Source organism: Leptonychotes weddellii, chromosome 6 (assembly GCF_054177405.1).
Source record: "Leptonychotes weddellii isolate Sample4059 chromosome 6, ASM5417740v2, whole genome shotgun sequence".
Lineage (NCBI taxonomy): Eukaryota > Metazoa > Chordata > Mammalia > Carnivora > Phocidae > Leptonychotes > Leptonychotes weddellii.
In genome coordinates this window covers 84,809,917-84,829,487 of record NC_138374.1, presented here as the reverse complement: position 1 = coordinate 84,829,487, position 19,571 = coordinate 84,809,917, and the positions used below count along the sequence as shown (strand labels likewise).

The 19,571-nt window shown below is 38.0% G+C and overlaps 1 protein-coding gene across 5 annotated transcripts in view; it reads right to left on the bottom strand.

The window, feature by feature from the left end:
* RGS7 (regulator of G protein signaling 7) overlaps positions 1-19,571 on the bottom strand; it is a 499,918-nt gene that overhangs the window by 30,884 nt on the left and 449,463 nt on the right. For all 5 annotated transcript variants that reach the window (XM_081824504.1, XM_081824503.1, XM_081824500.1 and 2 more), the window contains 4 exons: positions 10,363-10,437; positions 2,703-2,801; positions 1,431-1,492; positions 369-479 (listed from right to left, as the gene is read on the bottom strand). In XM_081824504.1, the coding sequence (XP_081680630.1) occupies positions 369-479; positions 1,431-1,492; positions 2,703-2,801; positions 10,363-10,437 (347 nt within the window). The remainder of the gene's footprint in view (positions 1-368; positions 480-1,430; positions 1,493-2,702; positions 2,802-10,362; positions 10,438-19,571) is intronic.

Below are 19,571 nucleotides of genomic sequence, written 5' to 3'. Positions count from 1 at the left end.
GCTTAAATAAGTATGGATTTAGCATTCATTTTGCTTGAATACAGCAAAATGAATGTGGCCCTGTGGATTTTCAAAGAAGCTAAAGCAATGCACTAAATTTCAAGAACTGAAGATCTCAACTCTGAATAGTCTATTCTGAAACTCTTGTCCCTCTAATTTTGTGCCAGTCCTCCGGAAATGCAAATCTGAACACAAATGCAAGTATCTAAGGTTCAAAAACCATTACCTTGAACGAGAACTTTGTATCATGAGCTAATAGAGACACAGAGTAAAACTGACCTTACAATTATCAGCTATAGAATTCTTCCTATTTCAACTAAACCCTGAAATAAGTGAAATACTTGAAGAGAAGAGAAAATGTCATATACCTTGCTTCGAGTTCCCAGAAAGTAGTATCATCAGACAGCCATGGGTTAGAAGGGTCAGGTGGCACAAGAAACGGGTCATATTCTAAATATTGTTCCGTGTAACTTAACAGACTAGAGAGAAAAAACATTTTCATTTTCCTTAGTTTTTCTGGCTGAGGTTATACCCAGCCCAAAGTAAGGAATACAATATAAAAAGGTCTGGCCAAGGAATTGCTTACTTATAGAGAAAATCTAATGACAGTTTTTATGTTTCAGTAACTTACATGCATCAACTTGTGCATCCTGGAAGGTAAAGTGGCTAAGGAGTCCATGTCTACCCATGCCCAATCCTAGTGAGGCAACACTCTTCCATTCAAATGAAGCAAAATGGAAGGCGTCAGTGTGTAAAAAGCAGTGCTAAAAGTCAGTTCCAATCTTTAGTCAACCAGTCCACCCACAGCTGAATTGATTTTAGCCAACTTGGAGAATGGGTTAAAAGGGAATTTTTGTCAAAAGTATTTACAGGAGTTAGGTAAAGGGCAAAGCATTAACATTTCTTAAAAAATCTGTATTCAAAAAAAGAAAGAAAAGAAAAAGATGGAGAGGAGAGGAAAGAAGTTGGAGAGGTAGGATTTGACAATGCTCCAAAGTAAAGAACACACGTGCCATTAATAACAGATTTAAATGAAGAAATGAAAATATCTAAAATCTGTGTTTAATTCAAATTCTGAAGTCATGCAGTAACTGAAAAGTGTGAATGTTAAGATGAATTTACAGAGAGGCCCTAAGTTGCCAAAAAGTAACTTGATAAATTGAAAGCTTCATTTCTCTCAGCAGGAGTGAAAAATTCAACTCCTTGGAATTGTCTTCTATATCTGATTCTGGTTGCACAGGATTGGATCTCTACAGATTGAAGATAGTAATGATCATTCTGTCATTTAAACTATAACAGAAGAGTTCTTTGGAAGTTTTCTATGTGCAAAATGGAAAAACAAAATAACATTTCTTACAGGATTCCATTTTTAGTGCATTTGACTGTCACATGAATTTTTTTTATTTATAGGGGCATCTTGAAATACTTACCTATCAGCAACTTTTGACATTTTTAACCGATGTCTATCTAACTGTATTTGCCAATATTTAATCTGAAAAGAGTTAAAGAAGTAGTTAAATAAGTAGTGGCATTCTCATAATTTTCAACTCTAAATTCTGATAGACTGGGTAATTCTAAATAAGAATATGTTCTAAGTAAAATTTCAAAAGTCTGAAAAATCAAATGAGACGGCTCTGAAAATTAAAGTGTTTGAATATAAACATAGCCAATATCACTTTAGAACAGCAATGAATTTGAACATTCTGCATACTTTAACAAAATGCAACTTTATTTTTAAAATGTTCTAGAGATTGTAAACATTTATTCATAGTGAATAACCAAATCAGAATCACCCCCCAATATTAAATTCAGAAAATAAATGTATGTGTTATTTGTATTATAATTTCAAAGTAAATCCTACTTCCTAGTACTAGCCCAAGAAAGCATCAATGATACGTGTTTTGGGAATAATTTTATCAACATTTCAGGACAAACACATGGACCTAATAATATATGGAAAACTTTAAAACTCTCTAAATTACTTTCCATTCACTGTGATTATAAATATACTAGAAAAAGTATTATTACACTATTGATAAACCATATCACAATAACATATTAGGGGAAAAGAATAAAAAGGGGAAAAAGCCCCATGACCAAGCTAATCAAGAGATTTCACTATTATTTGATATAAGAGACACCGGTGTTTGCTTTGAAATATTGCTTGGAGGCAAAACTATTGATCAATTAGTGAAACAAGACATGATGTATACCATAACTGAACACCAGTGTTAATGAGGGAGAACTTCGAGAGGCTTATGGAGAGCAGTACCAGGAGAATAAGAAAAAGCACTCTGTGAAGATCATGTCACAAGACTGGACACATAAAACACGTGACTCAACGTCACCAGTTTCTTGTCTTCTCCTTCTTCAAGAAGAGCTCCAGAGTACGAAATAACTCTTGAAATGGAGGCACCTAAACAGCAGTGTACATCCTTTTTAAAAATTGGTTAGAGGATACAGGATTTGGGGAATTAAAGAGTGAAGAGATTTGGAAACCATCTGCATATAGTGATATATTTCCAGGTGACTACATATCTTAAAATTAAATGATTTCACTACCTTTTAACTGCAACTCTTCTCTATGAAACAGTCAACCATACAAATAACCTTCTAAAAAACCCTCCCATTAACATTCACATGTAGTCTTCATAGCTACTATTCTGTAAACCGTCAGCAGGTCATGTTATAGACTGACCCACCTGTTGTTGTAACTCATCTTCTGTTGGAGGTTTCGTTTCTGGTGTGGGTGTGTGGGTAGGACTGTGACTTCTAATGTCATTTTGTAAACCATAGACAGACTATATTAAAGTAAAAAAGAAATATATTAGGACAAAATACCATTTATAGTCACAGACTTTCTAAAAGGTAATTTTGTGTTATATATTCAGCAAGGTAACTCAAAGTTTTGCTGCATACTTGATGAAGCTTCTTATTAAAATTCAGAGGCACTGCTATCATAAATATCATATGAATATAAAATAAAAGCACAGCTCTTTGAAAAAAATATGTGGTTAGATTATTAACTGACAGAATAATTGATTATATGGAAAGAACATGGTAAGTCTGATAATAAAATCTGGGGGTGGACTGAGAGTACTAAGGTGGGGAACAACAACACTATATAACATTTAATAAGTGTTGATTTCAGAATAAAACAGGGGTGGATATAGAATAGAATAAAAATTTAATAAGCCAAAAGAAAATGAAAATAATTTGAGTTTTACAGAATGGAATACTGAGGAGAGAGATGAGGTTAACAATTCTATTATTGATTTAGTCTCGGCTAGTGTGATCAAAGACACCCCAGAGTGCTCCAACTTTCCCATCTCAGCATTTGGTTGTTTACCTCACCGTACTGGCCTTGCCATTCAGTGGCCATTGGGTGCCTTTTGCAAACATCAGTGATCCCAAAGTTTTCACTTTGGAATTCTTGATGCCCCAGTGCTTCTTTTGTATTTTGTCAAAAGGTCAAACCTACTACTTAGGAATATTCTTTTTTGAGAAAGACCTATTATTGGGGGGCTGGTTGGCTCAGTCTGGTAAGTGTCTGCCTTCAGCTCAGGTCATAATCCCAGGTCCTGAAATTGAGCTCCGAGCCCCGAGTTAGACTCCCTGCTCAGCAGCAAGTCTGCTTCTCCCTCTGCCCCTCCCCCTGCTCATTCTCTCCTTTCTCCCTCTCTCTCTCTCAAATAAATAAAATCTTAAAAAAGAAAAGACTTATTGCTTAGTAAATACAAATGAAGATCTGGAGACCTTAAAAAGACAAAAAAATCTTCAACTGAGGGTGAGACATCTCACATGTCAACGCAAGGGAGAAGCCAAATAACTTTTTCTTTAATATCAAAGAATTATTATTTTAAAATAAAGGATTTAATATGAGATATGGAGCACTGTTTCTTTGGACATGAGGATGAAAGGTAAGGACATAATAAAACTTCATGAGCCCACAAAATTAAAGTTACCAGATAGTTTTGGAAGAAACTCTTAAAATCAGAAGAGGGTAGGATCCAGATGCTTAACTGAGCCAATTTTCAGGCTCATCACCAACCTCACCAGTATCTCTAAATTCAAATGTGTTTTATTCTGAACCCGTTTTCACTCTGACTCTATCTTTTCTTAATGTTCACCTGTTGGTTTCATACCTGGACCCTCTGGATGGACTTGGTTTTTTCCTTGTAATTCCCCATTACTTTGCTCTTAGGCTTTCTTCAGTAGATTTTGACTTGGCTTTAACTTACCTGAATCATCCATTTTAGACTATCTTTGTTAAGTCTTTCAATCTGCCCTCTCTTGACCTCACCTCAACTTCTGGGAACTCAGGTTCTATTACCAGGCAACAATTTCAACCCAACGAGCAGCACATATGCTGTGAATTAATTATTAATAGGACTGAACCGAATGGCTTAAATTTTCTCTTTCTTTCATTTAATCATTCAACATCTACTGAACACCTACTATATGCTGGATATAATGCTGAGCATTAGGGATATAGAAGTAAACAAAGATAGATACGTTTTCTCCTCCACTGGAACTCACAACTTAGTGGAGGGAAGCATGTTACACAAATAATCACACAAATAAACACATGATTAAAACTGTGATAAGTGTTATGAAAGAAGATAATAACAGGAGCATAAGGCCTGAAGTACAAGGAGACTTAATTTCCACCAAAGAAACAGAAAAGGCCTATGTGAACTACTAACAGTCATATCTGAACTTTGAACTCTGAAGTAACTGGTGAGGTTGATTTTTAAAAATTAGGCAAGTGAAAGATCACCAATTATTCAATAATCATAGACAATAAATGTAGACATTTTTCAATGTCTACAATTTTTCAGTTGTACTACATTAATTTATGATAAAGAAAATAAAAAGACTCTAAGGCTTGAACACTGCATTCTTGTTTACCTTAGTTTAATTACTTAAAGTCCTTAATAAGAATCTATACTCAAGTAAATAATGCTTATAAGGTAAGAAAGCTGTTTTTTTTTTTTATGTTATGTTAATCACCATACATTACATCATTAGTTTTTGATGAAAGCTGACTGTTTTAACAGTTTTTTGGTTAAGATTAAAAATAATTAAAAAGACTGCTAGAAAAATACTGCATTTTATGGTGTCATGGAAGTACACTGATCTATAAACTATCTTCTGCCTCCGCATTTCTATGATTGTTTCCGTATGCATGCATAGCACATAGGCTCAGGAAGTTCCATTAAGAACCAAATCCCTGGGAGGTGGTGTTTAAAGCAGCCCTCCAGCAGCCTTGCTACCAGCTCTGGGCTCTGAGGTTACTATGGAGTTTCCGTTTCATGCAGGTAAACATCAGGAGTTCTCTCTTTCATCAGTCAGAATGGCTTTCATTTTCTGGGGAGCAGTGATAGCTTTTAACTTTGATTCTTGGCTACTGTGAAAATGGCCATGAATAATGAAGTTTTATGTACAGGGCTTATTTTAGGGACAAAGGAGGTAGGAAATTGATCCTATTTTGGCAGACAAGTTTTGAGGATCATTTGAAATGTAAAAGGTTTTCATTTTTTTTTAGAAAAAGGAACTATATTAAAATATTGGCCTAGAGTGGGTGGAGTAGAGCTAGCAACAGGTAGGGCTGGAGAGGAAGGGACATGAAATTGTCTCAATGGGGGGAAATAAAATTAACCAATTGGGATCCATTTTGAGTCGTTAGCAAAGCTAGTTACCAATCAAGATGCTTTGACTTGATGAATATACCCATTTATTTAAATCCAGGGTGCCTGAACAAGCTTTTTTCACATAGGGTACCATCCAAATGAATACTGGGTAAGTTATTCATAAAATGAAACAGATCTGACTTTCTACATAAACCCGTTCATATGTGATTTCCCTTCACACCTTAGAAGAAGTCTAAGAAAATGCTCTCCTACTTTTATCTTTGGCAGGCGTTGGGGAGGGGGGGTGCTTTAAAACAGAAAGTAAAGAGTACAGGAAGCTTTTATGCCTTTCTATGTGGAGTGAAATCTCTGGGGTTTTTCCAACTGATGGTGGAGGGAGGGGATCTTTCTCTTTCTTCTGGATTGTTCAGCTCGACCAGACAATGGATTGGGACCACATCTGCTGGTGTGTGGAGGAAACCAGTGCACAAAGAGGGCAGAGAAAAGAGGGCACAGGAGAGTGAGCGAGAACCCTGATGAGTCCCTGGGTCCGTCACCCCTGGGGGCTAACTCTGCCCCGCCAACTCCCAAGGGTTTAGAATATTCCCTGCTTTTTGCTATTTTGAGCAGAATGTTTGTTGCCTGCCACTTGACTGTACTTCTTACTTAAAAGCCTTTTGTGTTACCCTAAGGTATGAGTAGTTTCTTCTGTTAAAATTAAAATTCCACATTATGCATATACAAGTGAGGAAATGCCAATTTTTTCTGTATAAACAGTTTTATGCATAAACAGCCACTGCATTAAAAGCAGGAAAACTAGACATTTAATCATGAATTTCCTAACTGTTCCTCTAGAATGTGCACATTAGCTATTACCTAAAATATGAAGTGTCTTAATGCCTAAATGAAGATGACAGGAAAAAGAAAAGTAACGAGACAAGAAACATCTTACTTTTGTTTTGAAATATGGGTCCTGAAGTTATAGGAAGCAGTTCAACATGTGGGGTTAGTCATGTACATACAAATGCTTTTTTCATTTTCCTCAGGTTTTGTGTTGTCCTAGGGCCCCTCTAGCTATTGTCATATAGAAGGATTCATCCTGTGATGGTTAATTTTATGTGTCAAGCTGGCTGGGCCACAGTGCTCAGATATTTGATCAAACATTATTCTGGATATTTCTTTGAGGATGTTTTTGAATGAGATTAAAATGTAAATCAGCAGACTTTGAATAAAGCCAATGGCCCTCCATAATGTGGGTGGGCCTCATTCAATCAGCTGAAAGCCTGGACAGAACACAAAGATTTCCTCCAAGCAAGTGGGAATTCTGTCAGCAGATGGTATTTCTTCCCTGGGACTCTAGCCACTGGCCTACCTCGTCAGGTTTGGGGCTTGGCAAACCTCTACAGCTGCATGAGACCATTTCTTAAAATAAATCTTTCTCTCTCGCTCTCCCTCGCTCTGTCTCCGTCTTTCTCTCCTGCACCCTTTGGGGAACCCTGACTGATACACAGCCTGACCTATTATAATTAAAGTTTTAGAAACAGACTGAAGAAAATCAGGTACACAGTGGCCCTTAAAATTTGCCTAGATTAGGCTGGTTTCTTTCTGGCTATGCTACATTACGATTCCTTCATAGAAATGTAAGGAAATACATTCCACCTACTTCTTTGTATTTTAGTAAAGATAGATTTAGAAACTGACTGATCCTAAATACTTAAAAATATCTCCAATCAGATGTTCTTCTAAGCCTTCTCTTCATATGTTTGATAAACACTCCAATCCTTGATATTCTTTAGGTACATGTAATGGATTACTGCTTTAAGGATTTACTGGGTCCCTTATTCTTGTTATGATATATCATCATGAGAAATATTATTACAGCTGACTGCCAAAGAAATGAACAGCAGTTCTCTTTGCTAAGGGTAGCATCTGTTTGCAAAAATGAATTACAATCCAGGGGTTCCACTTTCTTACCAGCAGAAGTTTAAAACAGAGGGTGGTCACACCATTAAGACAATGAGCAAAGGACATAGTCGGATTAGCTGTGGAAGGCAAAGACAGTTTCTAAGGTGATAGGCTGGCCTCTGCCATTTCTGTCTAAGGCTTGCAATCCCACAGAATTACCCCCTCCACAAGGACAGAACTGTGAAAACTTCAGAGGGTGGTGGGACAGTTTGTTGTTCGCCATGTATTTTTTGTAATAAAATGGTGTGGTGATTTAGAATCCCAAATCATTCAAATTCCCTTGATAACATGTTATGGACTGAGTTGCATCCCTCTGAAATTCATGTTGGAATCCTAATCTCCAATGTGACTATATATGGAGATGGTGTCTATGAGGAGGTAATCAAGGTTAAAGGAAGTCATCGGGTAGGATCCTAATCCCATGGAGCTGGTGTCCTTACAAGAGGGACAGACACCCGAGCTCTATCTCTGCCATGTGAGGACACAGCAAGAAGGCAGCTGTCTACAAGCCAGGAAGAGAGCTCTCACCAAAAACCCAACTTGATTTGGGACTTCTAGTCTCCAGAACTGTGCGTAAATGAATTTCCATTATGTAAGCCACCCAGGTTGTGGCATTTTGTTATGGTTGCTTGAGCAGACTAATACATACCACTTAACACAATTACATGGTTATAGATGTATAGACATTTGTCTGCTTCTTCACTGTGTGCACTCTCATTAGACCATGAGCTGTGGGAACAAGGTCATGCCTGCCCCATTTACCATCGAATATCTAAAAAGCAGTACATACCTGGCATAAAGTAGAGACTTGTTAAATCTGACTGAATGAGTCATTCCAGTTACTAACCAAATATGAGCTAATGTAGCAGTGGTCATAATTCTATAGGACAAATCAGTATGTGACTTAGAGTCCTATAACTTTCTATGTAAAATAACATGATTTGTGAAGATTCTAGCAAATTCAACACTTCTGACTCTGAGACTCTATATATATATATAGCGTCTGATATATATATATATATTTGATGTGTATATATATATATCAAAAAGTGAAAAAAAAATCAGCATTCTCCAGTTGTTGAAGACAAAGGCATACATGCTACTTGCTGTAGCATTCTTCAGAATTTTTGTTTTTCTCTGGTAATTTCAGGCTATGGAGCTCTGCAGTTCTACCATTATCGATTCACAGGAAATTAGACCACAACTGAGACAGTTAGAGCTCAGTGATTCCAGCTCTATAGCATTTCACCTTGCTAGGCCTGCTATTTTCCCATCATTAAGTGAGGGCTGATAGTATGTGAAGCACAGCATTACCAATTAATGCTTTTCAAGTTTTCAAAAAGCACAATGCCATGTGTAGCGCTGGTAAGACATCAATACCATGTAGCATTAAGAACACAGTGTAAATGATGGCTTTCTTATCTTTAAGTCCTATCTGTCCATCCATATGCTTTCTCTTCTGAGTCAGAGCATATCTCAGTTGGTGTCTGTTGGGAAAGCTTGACACAGAGTAAGGTATTATGAAAAGTAATTCTTCAAAATTCAGAAGTAGTGATGGGTGGCTGAATGTGCTTTTTGGAGAGATGATTGCAGCTCTGAATGCTGTTCCACAGCACAAAACCAGTCCCCAGTGGCCTGAGGCTGTGCGTTGCGTAGAAGAGGGAAGGAACTGCGTGAGGCCAGTCACAGGAGAGCAGGGCCAACAAGCCTGGTTTGGTCTGGCTTTGCCTCTTTCTCTCAGAGAGCTCCTAGTGGCAAAAGTTCTGGAGCACTGCACCTGAGTGGGTTTTGTGGCACTTTTCCTATGACTTCTTTATCCTGACATCAAGGTAAACTGCCTTAAAAGAAAGAAAAGGTACTTGGATCATATTGGGGCCTCATGATGTTCATATTTCTAAGGATGGAAGAAAAAGACAACAAGAAATAAGACTACAAAAAAAAATGATTAGTGCTTATTGGAAAACCCTAATTCTACATAAGGAAAAAGCCATGAAAAGGAAGGTCTTGAGCTTTGTGGAATGCTTTAATCCAGTGGTGCCAACCTTGGTCTGTGTCCTCAGCTCAGAAATTCTTATGTGCATCAAGTGTTTTTCATGGAATGAATAAAAATGCTTTCTGTGTGTATGTGCTACTTTAAAAAATATGGAGGTACTATTGCTGTGTATTTTCAAGAGATTATTTAAAATGTCACTGAATTCTGGATAGCTTTTTGTTTGTTATGTATTCTCTCACATAACAGACACCAAACAAACATACAATCACTATCTTATGGTTGTGTCACAAAATTCTGGTGTTAAAAGGGGATCCTCATACAAACTCTGTAGTTATATGTCTTTATGACGTCCCTTTTCCCTTCATAATTTTCTCTAAAAATGCCCTTCTCCCATCAATATCACTTTTTCTCAGATAATCTCCATCTGTGTTTCCTCATCCCATGGGCTCTGAAAGAGAAGCCTTTCTCTGCTGATGATCCTTCCTTTCGATGGAGAGAGGAGGTGCCCTCAGCATCCTTGCCCCCCATCACAGCCCCCTGCATGCCCTGGGACCTGTGTGTGCTGGAGAACCATGATAGGAGTACTTCCTCAGGACAGATGGACTGACAGAAGACCAGGGTTTGAGCTGCCAGATTTTCTTCTAGCCAAGAACAAGGAAAAGCAAGGAAGTTGCTAGAAGATATTCCAGGAAGTGGGCAAAAGGTTTTTGACTGATGTCCTCCAAACAGTGCAACTCATACCAAGATCAGCACAGCAAACATGGATATTACCTTCCGTGTTTTGTGTGGGTTTCTCATTCTGGATGACTTCTTAATGTCCACTTCAGTGGTATTTACACAACCAGGCTGAAAATGGAAAACAGAGAGACAAAGGAATCTTTGAGGGTGAAGTTTTTGATCCATGCATTAATGACTTGCCTTCCAGGTCCCTGGCAACTCTTTCTAAATGGCCACAGCCACCCTCTCAGCAGAGCCAGTAAAAAAATATATTACACTCTCACTCCTTGCATAAGAAGGACTTCAGATAACATTCTCAAATAACTTCCAGAAAAACAGGGAAAAGAAATGCATGGGCCTTGCCTGTGAAAGTGGGTGTTGACATTGGTAGTTGCTAAGCCAACAGATTCAGAGCAAGGGTGTCCAAAGATCAAGTGGATCATAGCCCAGCTGGTACCTGCACACAGCCCTGCTCAAAGTGCCTCTCTATGTGAGGTGACACTGTTATTAAAGCTATTTACTTCCCAAGTTGGAAAATTACAATCTGTTGACCTAGCTCAAATCCCAGAATGAATTTTTTTTTACAGTGATTCATGAAATCGGGGTACTGGGAATATTTGCTTTCCATACACAGAATGGGAGTGTGGGCAGCCTGCTACTGGTTCTCTGACAACCTCAAGAGTATCATTTTGCCAGATTTATTGTTCTGTTGCACAGAAATAGAGAGCTGTAAAGCTTCCTTTGTATTTGGAGGAGGAGAGGGAAGGAGGAAGAAAAGAGAGAGAGGGTGGGGTGAGGAGAAGAGGAGGAGAAAGAGATGCGGAGGAGGGAGAGGGAGGAGAGAGGTGGTAGGAGAGATGATGAATCAGGAAAAAGAGAAGAAAGGAGATTCCAGAATACAGGTGACCTGATATCTGCAAAGATATCACTTAGTCTTTAGAAGTAATTGGAAGGAAGTGTTTATATGGATTGTGTTTCACCAACTTTCAAGTTTTGGTACCAGATATAGGGATCTCTGGTACTAGTCAGAAGTATTATGTTGTACAACTCCGCTTAGTTTCTGTTTTTTTTTTTTTCCCACAGATTGCAAGATCATTAAAACATCAGATATACCTGAAAGCAACTCCAGAGAAACCGTGAATGTGGAAAAAGACTTTTGTGCAGTTGGGATGTTGTGGGAGGGGTAGGGGCAAAAGGCAGCACTGGTGTGATTCCAGAAATAAGCTGTTCTCTACACTCACTGGCAGGCAAGGGGGTTCACTCTCTATATAATGAGGACATGGGGCATTTTCTTAAACCACCCTGTCCTGACAGCACGGCCACTGGGGCAAAACTCCACCATAAAAGTGTAAGGGATAAAGAAGTAAGCAAAGCCTTTTTTCTTGATTTTTTTCCCCTACATATGTTGCATGTGAAATATATATACCACAAACACATAAACACACACACACACACACACTGCACTAAAATGTTAAATAAATCACAAATTTGGTTTGCATATCTATATGGAAATAGCTGGTTCAGCACCATGGTCTGCTTGGCAGTATAGCAGGAAGAGCACCCACCTGGATTTACTAACTGACACTGAGCAACTCACTTTAGCTACCCCAGCATCAGACTGATCAATATCTGATATTCTGATTTAATTTTTCTGTGGCTCATTGGCGCATGAGTATTTTTTAAAAGACCCCTAGTGATTTTGATATGCAGCCAGGATTCACAACCATTGATCTAGATGTAACAAAATAATGTTTTGAAAATATTAAAGCAATATTAAAGTGTCTTCATTTCCTATTAGATTTCCATTTCCTTGCAACCTTCCACATGTAAGCCTCAGTCCATTAGGAAGGCAAAGCACTGAAATTCTTTAAGCTCTTACTGATTCATCAAGAGCCAAGCATGGCAAGACAGATCATAGAGATCTTCTTCTATATGTTAAGAGGTAGGAATAATGAGGATATGATATAGAGGAAAAAGGGAAGGCATGTCCTTCCAGGAGCTGGAGAAAAAGAGACGATTTATTATTTATTCAGAACCATTTATTTCTGCATCTAATTGCCAGATCTTGTGACAAATGGTAAAATACAAGGATGAATTATAATCTTCTAATATAATAAGCATAATAAAATGTCAATCAGCACAATGTGGGAGCACAGGACTGGAGAGAAGTTGGCCTGGGCATTATGCAATGAACATTTCATACATCCATTATTATGCACATCCTCTTGTTTCTCACCAACATGGCAGATAAATATATATATTTTTAGTATTTGAGCAAATTTGATTCCAATAAGACCATGTGGTCTTTGGTTATTTTAAAAAGGCAGTCATAAAAAAAAATAATAAAAATAAAAAAAATAAATAAAAAGGCAGGCATCCTTTTAAGGCGTATATATACGCCTTATATATATATATACCACTAGCTGGCACCAGGTCCATGTGAAATGTTATGCCTAAATTGGTTTTCTGCACTACTAAACACAGCTTCCCAATAAGATATAAATAACATTACCATTACCAAGTAAGCACTCAATACAAATGTTCAAATATGTACTACTGACCAGATATAATATTAAGTTCATAGTATTGTTCAATTTAAGGACTAATAATGAAGTAATATTTACATTGGCCTAGAAAAGAATCATAAGTTACTTCTAGCGACTCAAAGGTGCATTTATTCAACAGAATTAAGCTGTGTTATGACATTACTGTAACACTATTTATTAAAAAGTAGAATTTAATGCCTTGGAATCCATTCCTGAAGTAGTAAAAGGATCATATTATTGAGCAATATTACTGCCATAGTGTTCAAGTAAGTGTCTTAATGAGTTGCAAAGCAGAGCTATTGTGGTTTCATCACTGATTTTACTTAAAAGAATCTGAATACCATTCAGTTCCCATCATGGCAAAATGCCATTATTAGTTGTAGCAGAAGGCACACTGTGCTCAGGATAACTAGGGAAACTTGAGGACTCTTCAGTGAAGAGCAGCATGAAGAGACAATAATGGAGAACTACTCTCTTTAATTCAGTCCCAGCAGCTGAAGTGAAACTGGGCAAAACAATGTCCTAAATGACAATGGATGGAGATTTAAGAATGAGCTGGCAAACAGAACTGATAATAAGAGACATCCATATTCCTGGAAATTAGGAAAAAGATATGATTCTGGGAAAATTAAGGTTTTGAATATTGACTGTTGAAATAGTTTGAATAATTATTGGTTCAAATGTGATTAAATTACTGGAAATATTTGTCATTTTGTAACACAGTACAAGTTTTAAAAGTTCAATTTGTCATGTATTGTACCTCAATCATGATTCCTTACTCTTATATAAAGTGATTACAGATTTCAGAGTGTTCTATCTCAGGATATATTTTTTTAAACATCTAATTGAAGATTTTATTTCTGTTCTTGGGTCAGCTGGGCTTACTAAATGCTATATGTGAAGGAAGTTGTTTAAGGTGACTACTCTGGAATTCCTTCTATTCAACCTCCTCTATAATATTTATTCATTTGATTACTACTCCATCTTATTTGCTGGACACAGAGTCTGGATTATGTGATCCGGCTTCAGTGTAGGCTGTGAACGAATTCTGAGAGTCCACAGACAGAAGGAAGGCTCTGGCAGCAGAGGGGAGGGAAATGTATGATGGCTTGGAGCTGTGGATAGTGGTCAGGTCAGGTAGAAATTGCAGCTCATGGTAAGGACTTTGGTTTAAGTCTAAAGGTAAGTGGAGGTCATAAGGGAAATGATTTATATTTTTAAAAACTCACCTCTCACAAAAATTAACTCAAGACAGATCACAGACCTAAATGTGAAATGCTAAACTATAACTCCCCCTAGAAGATAAGCATAGGAGAAAGTCTAGGTGACCCCGAGTTTGGTGATGACTTTTTATATACAACAACAAAAGCATACAGTCCTTGAGAGAAATCATTGGTAAATTGGACTTCATTAAAATTAAAAACTTCTGCTCTATGAAAGATAAGCCAGACTGGGAAACAACATTTGCAAATGGTATATCTGATGAAGACAAACATACAAATATACAAACAACTCTTACAACTCAACAATGAGAAAATGAACAACCCAATTAAAAAATGGGTAAAAGGTCTGAACAGACACTTCACTGAAGAAGATATACAGATGGCAAACGAGTGTATGAAAAGATGTTATACATCATGTGTCATTAGAGAACTTCAAATTAAAATAAAGTTGAAATACCACTACACACTTACTAGAATAGCCAGGATCCAGAGTCCTGACGACATCAGATGCTGCAGGGCAGGTGAAGCAGCAAGAACTCTCATTCCTTGCTGGTGGGAATGCAAAATGGTACAGCCCTGTAGTGGAGGCCCTGACAGGTTTTTTTTTTTTTTTTTGTAATGCAAATGCATGATTCAGGCTTTGATGATTGAGCAACCATTTCAGAGAGGCACTCATTTCAAAGACTGCTATCTCAAAGAAACACATCTTCAACCACACCACTAGATAAAAAGGCAGGCTGCCTCCCACACCAAAGTTCCTTTGTTTTAGAGATCTTGGTTGATCTCAACACCTGATCATCTTGGCTACTTGTTTTTGTTTTATTTTTGCTCTTTCTCTTCCATTGCTTTAAATTCCTGCTATTGTGTTTTAAATTCATCAATAAAGAGTGAGCCTATGAAGCCCTAAGCCCCCACTGGACCCTAGTAAAAGCAGTACCCCAGGCCCATGTCCCCCCCTCCCCTCAACCTCATTACGTGGTCCCCAATGTGCTATGTAATTAACAGGTACTGTAAGTAATAAACCTTTATTTTTTCAAAGTTTCCTGATAGCTGTTGTGGAAGGGCAACTTGCAGTAACAATAAGAACCACAGGGTTGATCCACCACAACACTGGTTATTGACAGGTTGAGACCAGCACAAAACAAGCCACTTTGGAAGAGTTGTTTGGCCGTTTCTTAGAAAATTAAACCTCTTTTTCCAACTGATCCAACAATTGTACTCCCTAGTATTTATCCAAAAGAATTGAAAAATTATGTCCTCACAAAAACCTGCACATGGATGTTCACTGCAGCTTTATTCATAATTGCCAATTATTTATTTATTTATTCATAATTGACATCCTGCAGTAGGTGAATGGATAAATAAACTGTGGTATGGAATACAATGGAATAATAGTATTTAGGGCTAAAAAGAAATAAGCAATTAAACCATGAAAAGACACGGAGGGACCTTAAATGCATATTATGAAGTGAAAGAAGTCAGTCTGAAAAGGCTACACCATATGATTCCAACTATGACATTTTGGAATAGGCAAAACTACGGAGACAGTAAAAAGATCAATCGTTTCCAGGGGTTAGAGAGAGGGATGGATGATTTGGGCAGAGCACAGAAAATTTTTAGGGTAGTGAAACTATTCAGTATGATACTATAATGGTGGATACATGTCATTATACATTTGTTTAAAGCCATAGAATGTTCAACACCAAGAGTGAAGCCTCATGGAAATTATGGCCCCCAGGTGACAATGATGTGTCAGTGCAGGTTGATTGATTGCAACAAAGGTACCACTCTGGTGAGAGATCCATTTTGAAGCTAGAATCTATAAAATTTGCTGATGGATTGGGTCAAGGAGCACAGTGAGGGAAAAAGAGTCAACGATGACTTCTAGTTATTGGCAACTGGGTGAGGTGGTGCCATTTATTGAGATGAGGAAGGCTTTGAAAGAAACAAATGTAAACAAAGAGAGAAATCAAGGATGGCTCCTGGATTGCATTTACATACAATTTTAGTATTTTTACTGAATTCTCCAACCAGAATATAGCTCTTTATGCAGTCACTGTCAAGATTCATGACTCAGAACATTTCAATATTAACGCTTTTACAATAACCTGGCCCATCCTTTTGTGTCTTCGACCTTTTGCATCACTACTGGCAATAAGAGCGTATCACTGAATGTGCAAAACTAATATCTGATGGTCAGTTATGGAGAACCTGGTGGAGCACCATCGCATTACTCAGCACCTCTACTACACTTCTCTAAATTCTTCTCTAGTGCATCCTACCAGACTCTCCTAATCTGTTCTGGTTGAAATCTGACCACTTCCACTTAACATCTAAGAACTGTCTGTTCATCCTTCTGTGATAGTCCCTTTTTATGGAACTGCAGCTGCCACACAGGTGCAAGAATAGCCAGACTGTCACAGTTCTCAACAGGCTACCAAGAGGACTCTAATTAATTTGCTATGGCTCCTTTGTGATCACTGGCATTACTCATGTTTCATGTTCAGCCTTTAAATACTTAAAATATTCCCAACTAGAACTGTTTTGGAATAAAAAAAACAAAACCAAAACAATGGGTAGAGGTTGAGTTGTCACACTTATCTTGAATAAAATATGAGCTCCTTCAGGAAGGGACAAGAGTCTGAGGCAGGTATGCATGAACACTTCTTTTCTGTTACACTTGGGCCTGCCATTCACGCAGTGGTTGATCTCCCTCCCTTTCTATTATTTTTTTTTCTTTACAAAATGCTGGTTGCAATTTGAGGACATGCAAAGGTTTTCAACTGGGGGATAAAAAAGACCCCTCTGAGACTGAAAACACACACTCCAACTTGCTGTACACTGGGGAGTCCTGGTTTGGCATTTAGGGCACTTTAATAACCTTCAGTGAAGTGGCATTTGGGTAGGCATTATGTTGCTGTCCCTCTGGGATCTCATTCATGGGAGGGTGAGTAGCAACAAAATTTTGGGATTCCTGGTCCATAAGCTTATATCATTAAGTTCCTTAAAACTTTTGACTTTAACTCTTTAAGGTGTTTGTTGAATGTAGGCATGAACCCAAACTAGCTCTCTGATGGCAATGGAAATTGCCCCAGCATGAAAGTTAAGAGCTAAAAAGTAGGAAAATGGATCAGTTAACTGAACTGGTGAAAGCAGTTTTGTAGATATTAGTATTGTTAGTACTGGTGATTTAATGGCATGCTGTAACCAGTGAAGAGGACCAAATAAAATTCCTAATAATATAAATAACTCACAATAAGTTCAAAAGGCTTATAATAATTGTTAAATAACAGTGGGACAAGTAGAAAATAACAAGGTCATGAAAATCAGTGGATATTGGAAGTGGCCTTGAATTCAATAGCCTTGAATTACAAAGGATATGGGAGGCTCTTAAGTCATTTATTCCCCAATGGAAAAGAGGCTTACTTCGTTCTCCAGGCCAGACACACAGAGAAAGGCTATCTGTAACACACACCTCAGGTCAGCAAGACCTCTATAGAGAAGATGAATTTTAAAGACACACTCTGTTGCATTAAACTTGATTTCCAAAAGTAGGAAAAGATAAGCATTTTATTTATCTAGTGGTGTCAGAAAAGAGAATTTCACATAAAGTTATTTTCCAGATTACATATTTATCACTAAGTGCCAAAACTCAATTTTATTTTCACCATTAGAAAAAAAGATCTCCTAAAATAATTCCCACACATCCCTACATTCTTACACAATTATATCCAAAGCAATGCAATCTTCTCTTGTTGATTTAAGGTCATTATTGAGAATGACACTTACTGTGGCATCCTTAAGACAGCAATGCCTGTGAGGGTAGATGGTCCTAACTCTTAGTGTTTTTTGAGCTTTTTAAAAAATTTTATTTCACTTTTTGAATGCCTCTGCCTTCTGCCTGTCAGTTGTCAGTTTGCTGCTCTCAGTGTCCTTGCCCCCAGCTCCACCCCATCATCCTCTAATCTGTTACTTGGGTTCTGACAGGGGCCAGGAAACCAGACAAATACTTCTTGAAAAAACACAGTGTCTAACATTTTAGCAAATGAACCTATCAAAGTACCCAAGTTAGAGTGTGGGTGTTTTAACCATTTCTTTGACTAAAACTTTCGGAGTTTATTCTTGGCTAAATTTTGGATAGAATTAGGTTTTTGGATATGTGGGGAAGGAAATATAAGAATGGTGACAAAGAAAATGTAAACTAGTTCTCATGATACCTTCTGGAAAACTTATAGGACATAAATATTATACAAGTTAATTGAGTGGATCAGAGTAGATGACATGAAACATTTGTCTGGAGTTCTGAGATAGGGGACGACACAGGGAGGGGGAGATTGTGATTCATTCTGTGCTCTCAGGGGCAGAAGGAAAACCTAAGTGCATTGAGAGACTGGGCAGTATCCTATAGGAATGTCTGCCCCAAATCCTGCAAGTGAACAATCATGCGCCCTGCTCTATACCAGCTGCCTGTGGGGAAAGCCTTCCAGACACAACACTAGTTTTAGTTCAGTTGCTCAGAAAGGGCACTGACCAGCCACGAGCTCCTCTGGCCTCTCCCACACCATTACTCATCGTCTTTGCAGCAAAGGTCATCACCATCCACCAGGATGTTCATGCCATGACCTGGGAGTCATCAGTGACAACTCACTTTCCCTTACTTCCCTCATTTCATTCAATAGCAAATCTTGTGCATGTTACCTCCCAACACATCCTGAATTTATCTGTTCCCCCTTGTGCCACCAGCCTGGTCTAAGCTGCCGTTATCTCCCACCTGGACTATCTCAGAAGCCTTCTGATTTGTCTTCATGAATCCTTTCTTTCTTTCTCTACTCTACCCCCAAGTTGTTCTCTGCACAGCTGTCAGACTGACCTTTTAAAACTATAGCCATGTCATCATGCTCCTCTTCAAACCTCTGCACACTCCTCATCGCAGAGGTTTCAGATACAAGGCAAACCCTTTGCCATGTTCTACAAAGTGCTACATAAATGGCTTCTGCCTGCCTTTCCAACCCCGCTTGGTACCTCTTTGCCTCTGCTCACTTCACCCCAACCTTCATCCTACTCCTCACACGTATTAGTTTCTTCCTTTTGGCCTGGCTGCTACTTCTTTCCCCAGTATTCCATTCTGGTCTGAGAGAGGCCTTACTGGACTACTTGGCCTCCAAACCCTCCCAATCATACCACCCTGTTTTTATTTTTATTTCTAGCACTAGCCTCTACCTGGGATGTTCTTGTATATTTGCTTGTTTATTTTTTCTCTACCAAAAAGTAAGCTCCTCAAATATAGGGACTTTGTCTGTCTTGTTTAATATCATCACCAGAGACTGAATTTTTCTGTTACCTAGTAGGTGCTTAATGAATATTTAATGAATAAATAAATAAATAAATGCGAGAAACCATAGATAATACATCATAGTTATTTCTGGATATCACTCATGTTAAAAATACAAAATGAGTTTTATTTACTGTGTTTGGGTATATTGTGCATGTGTGC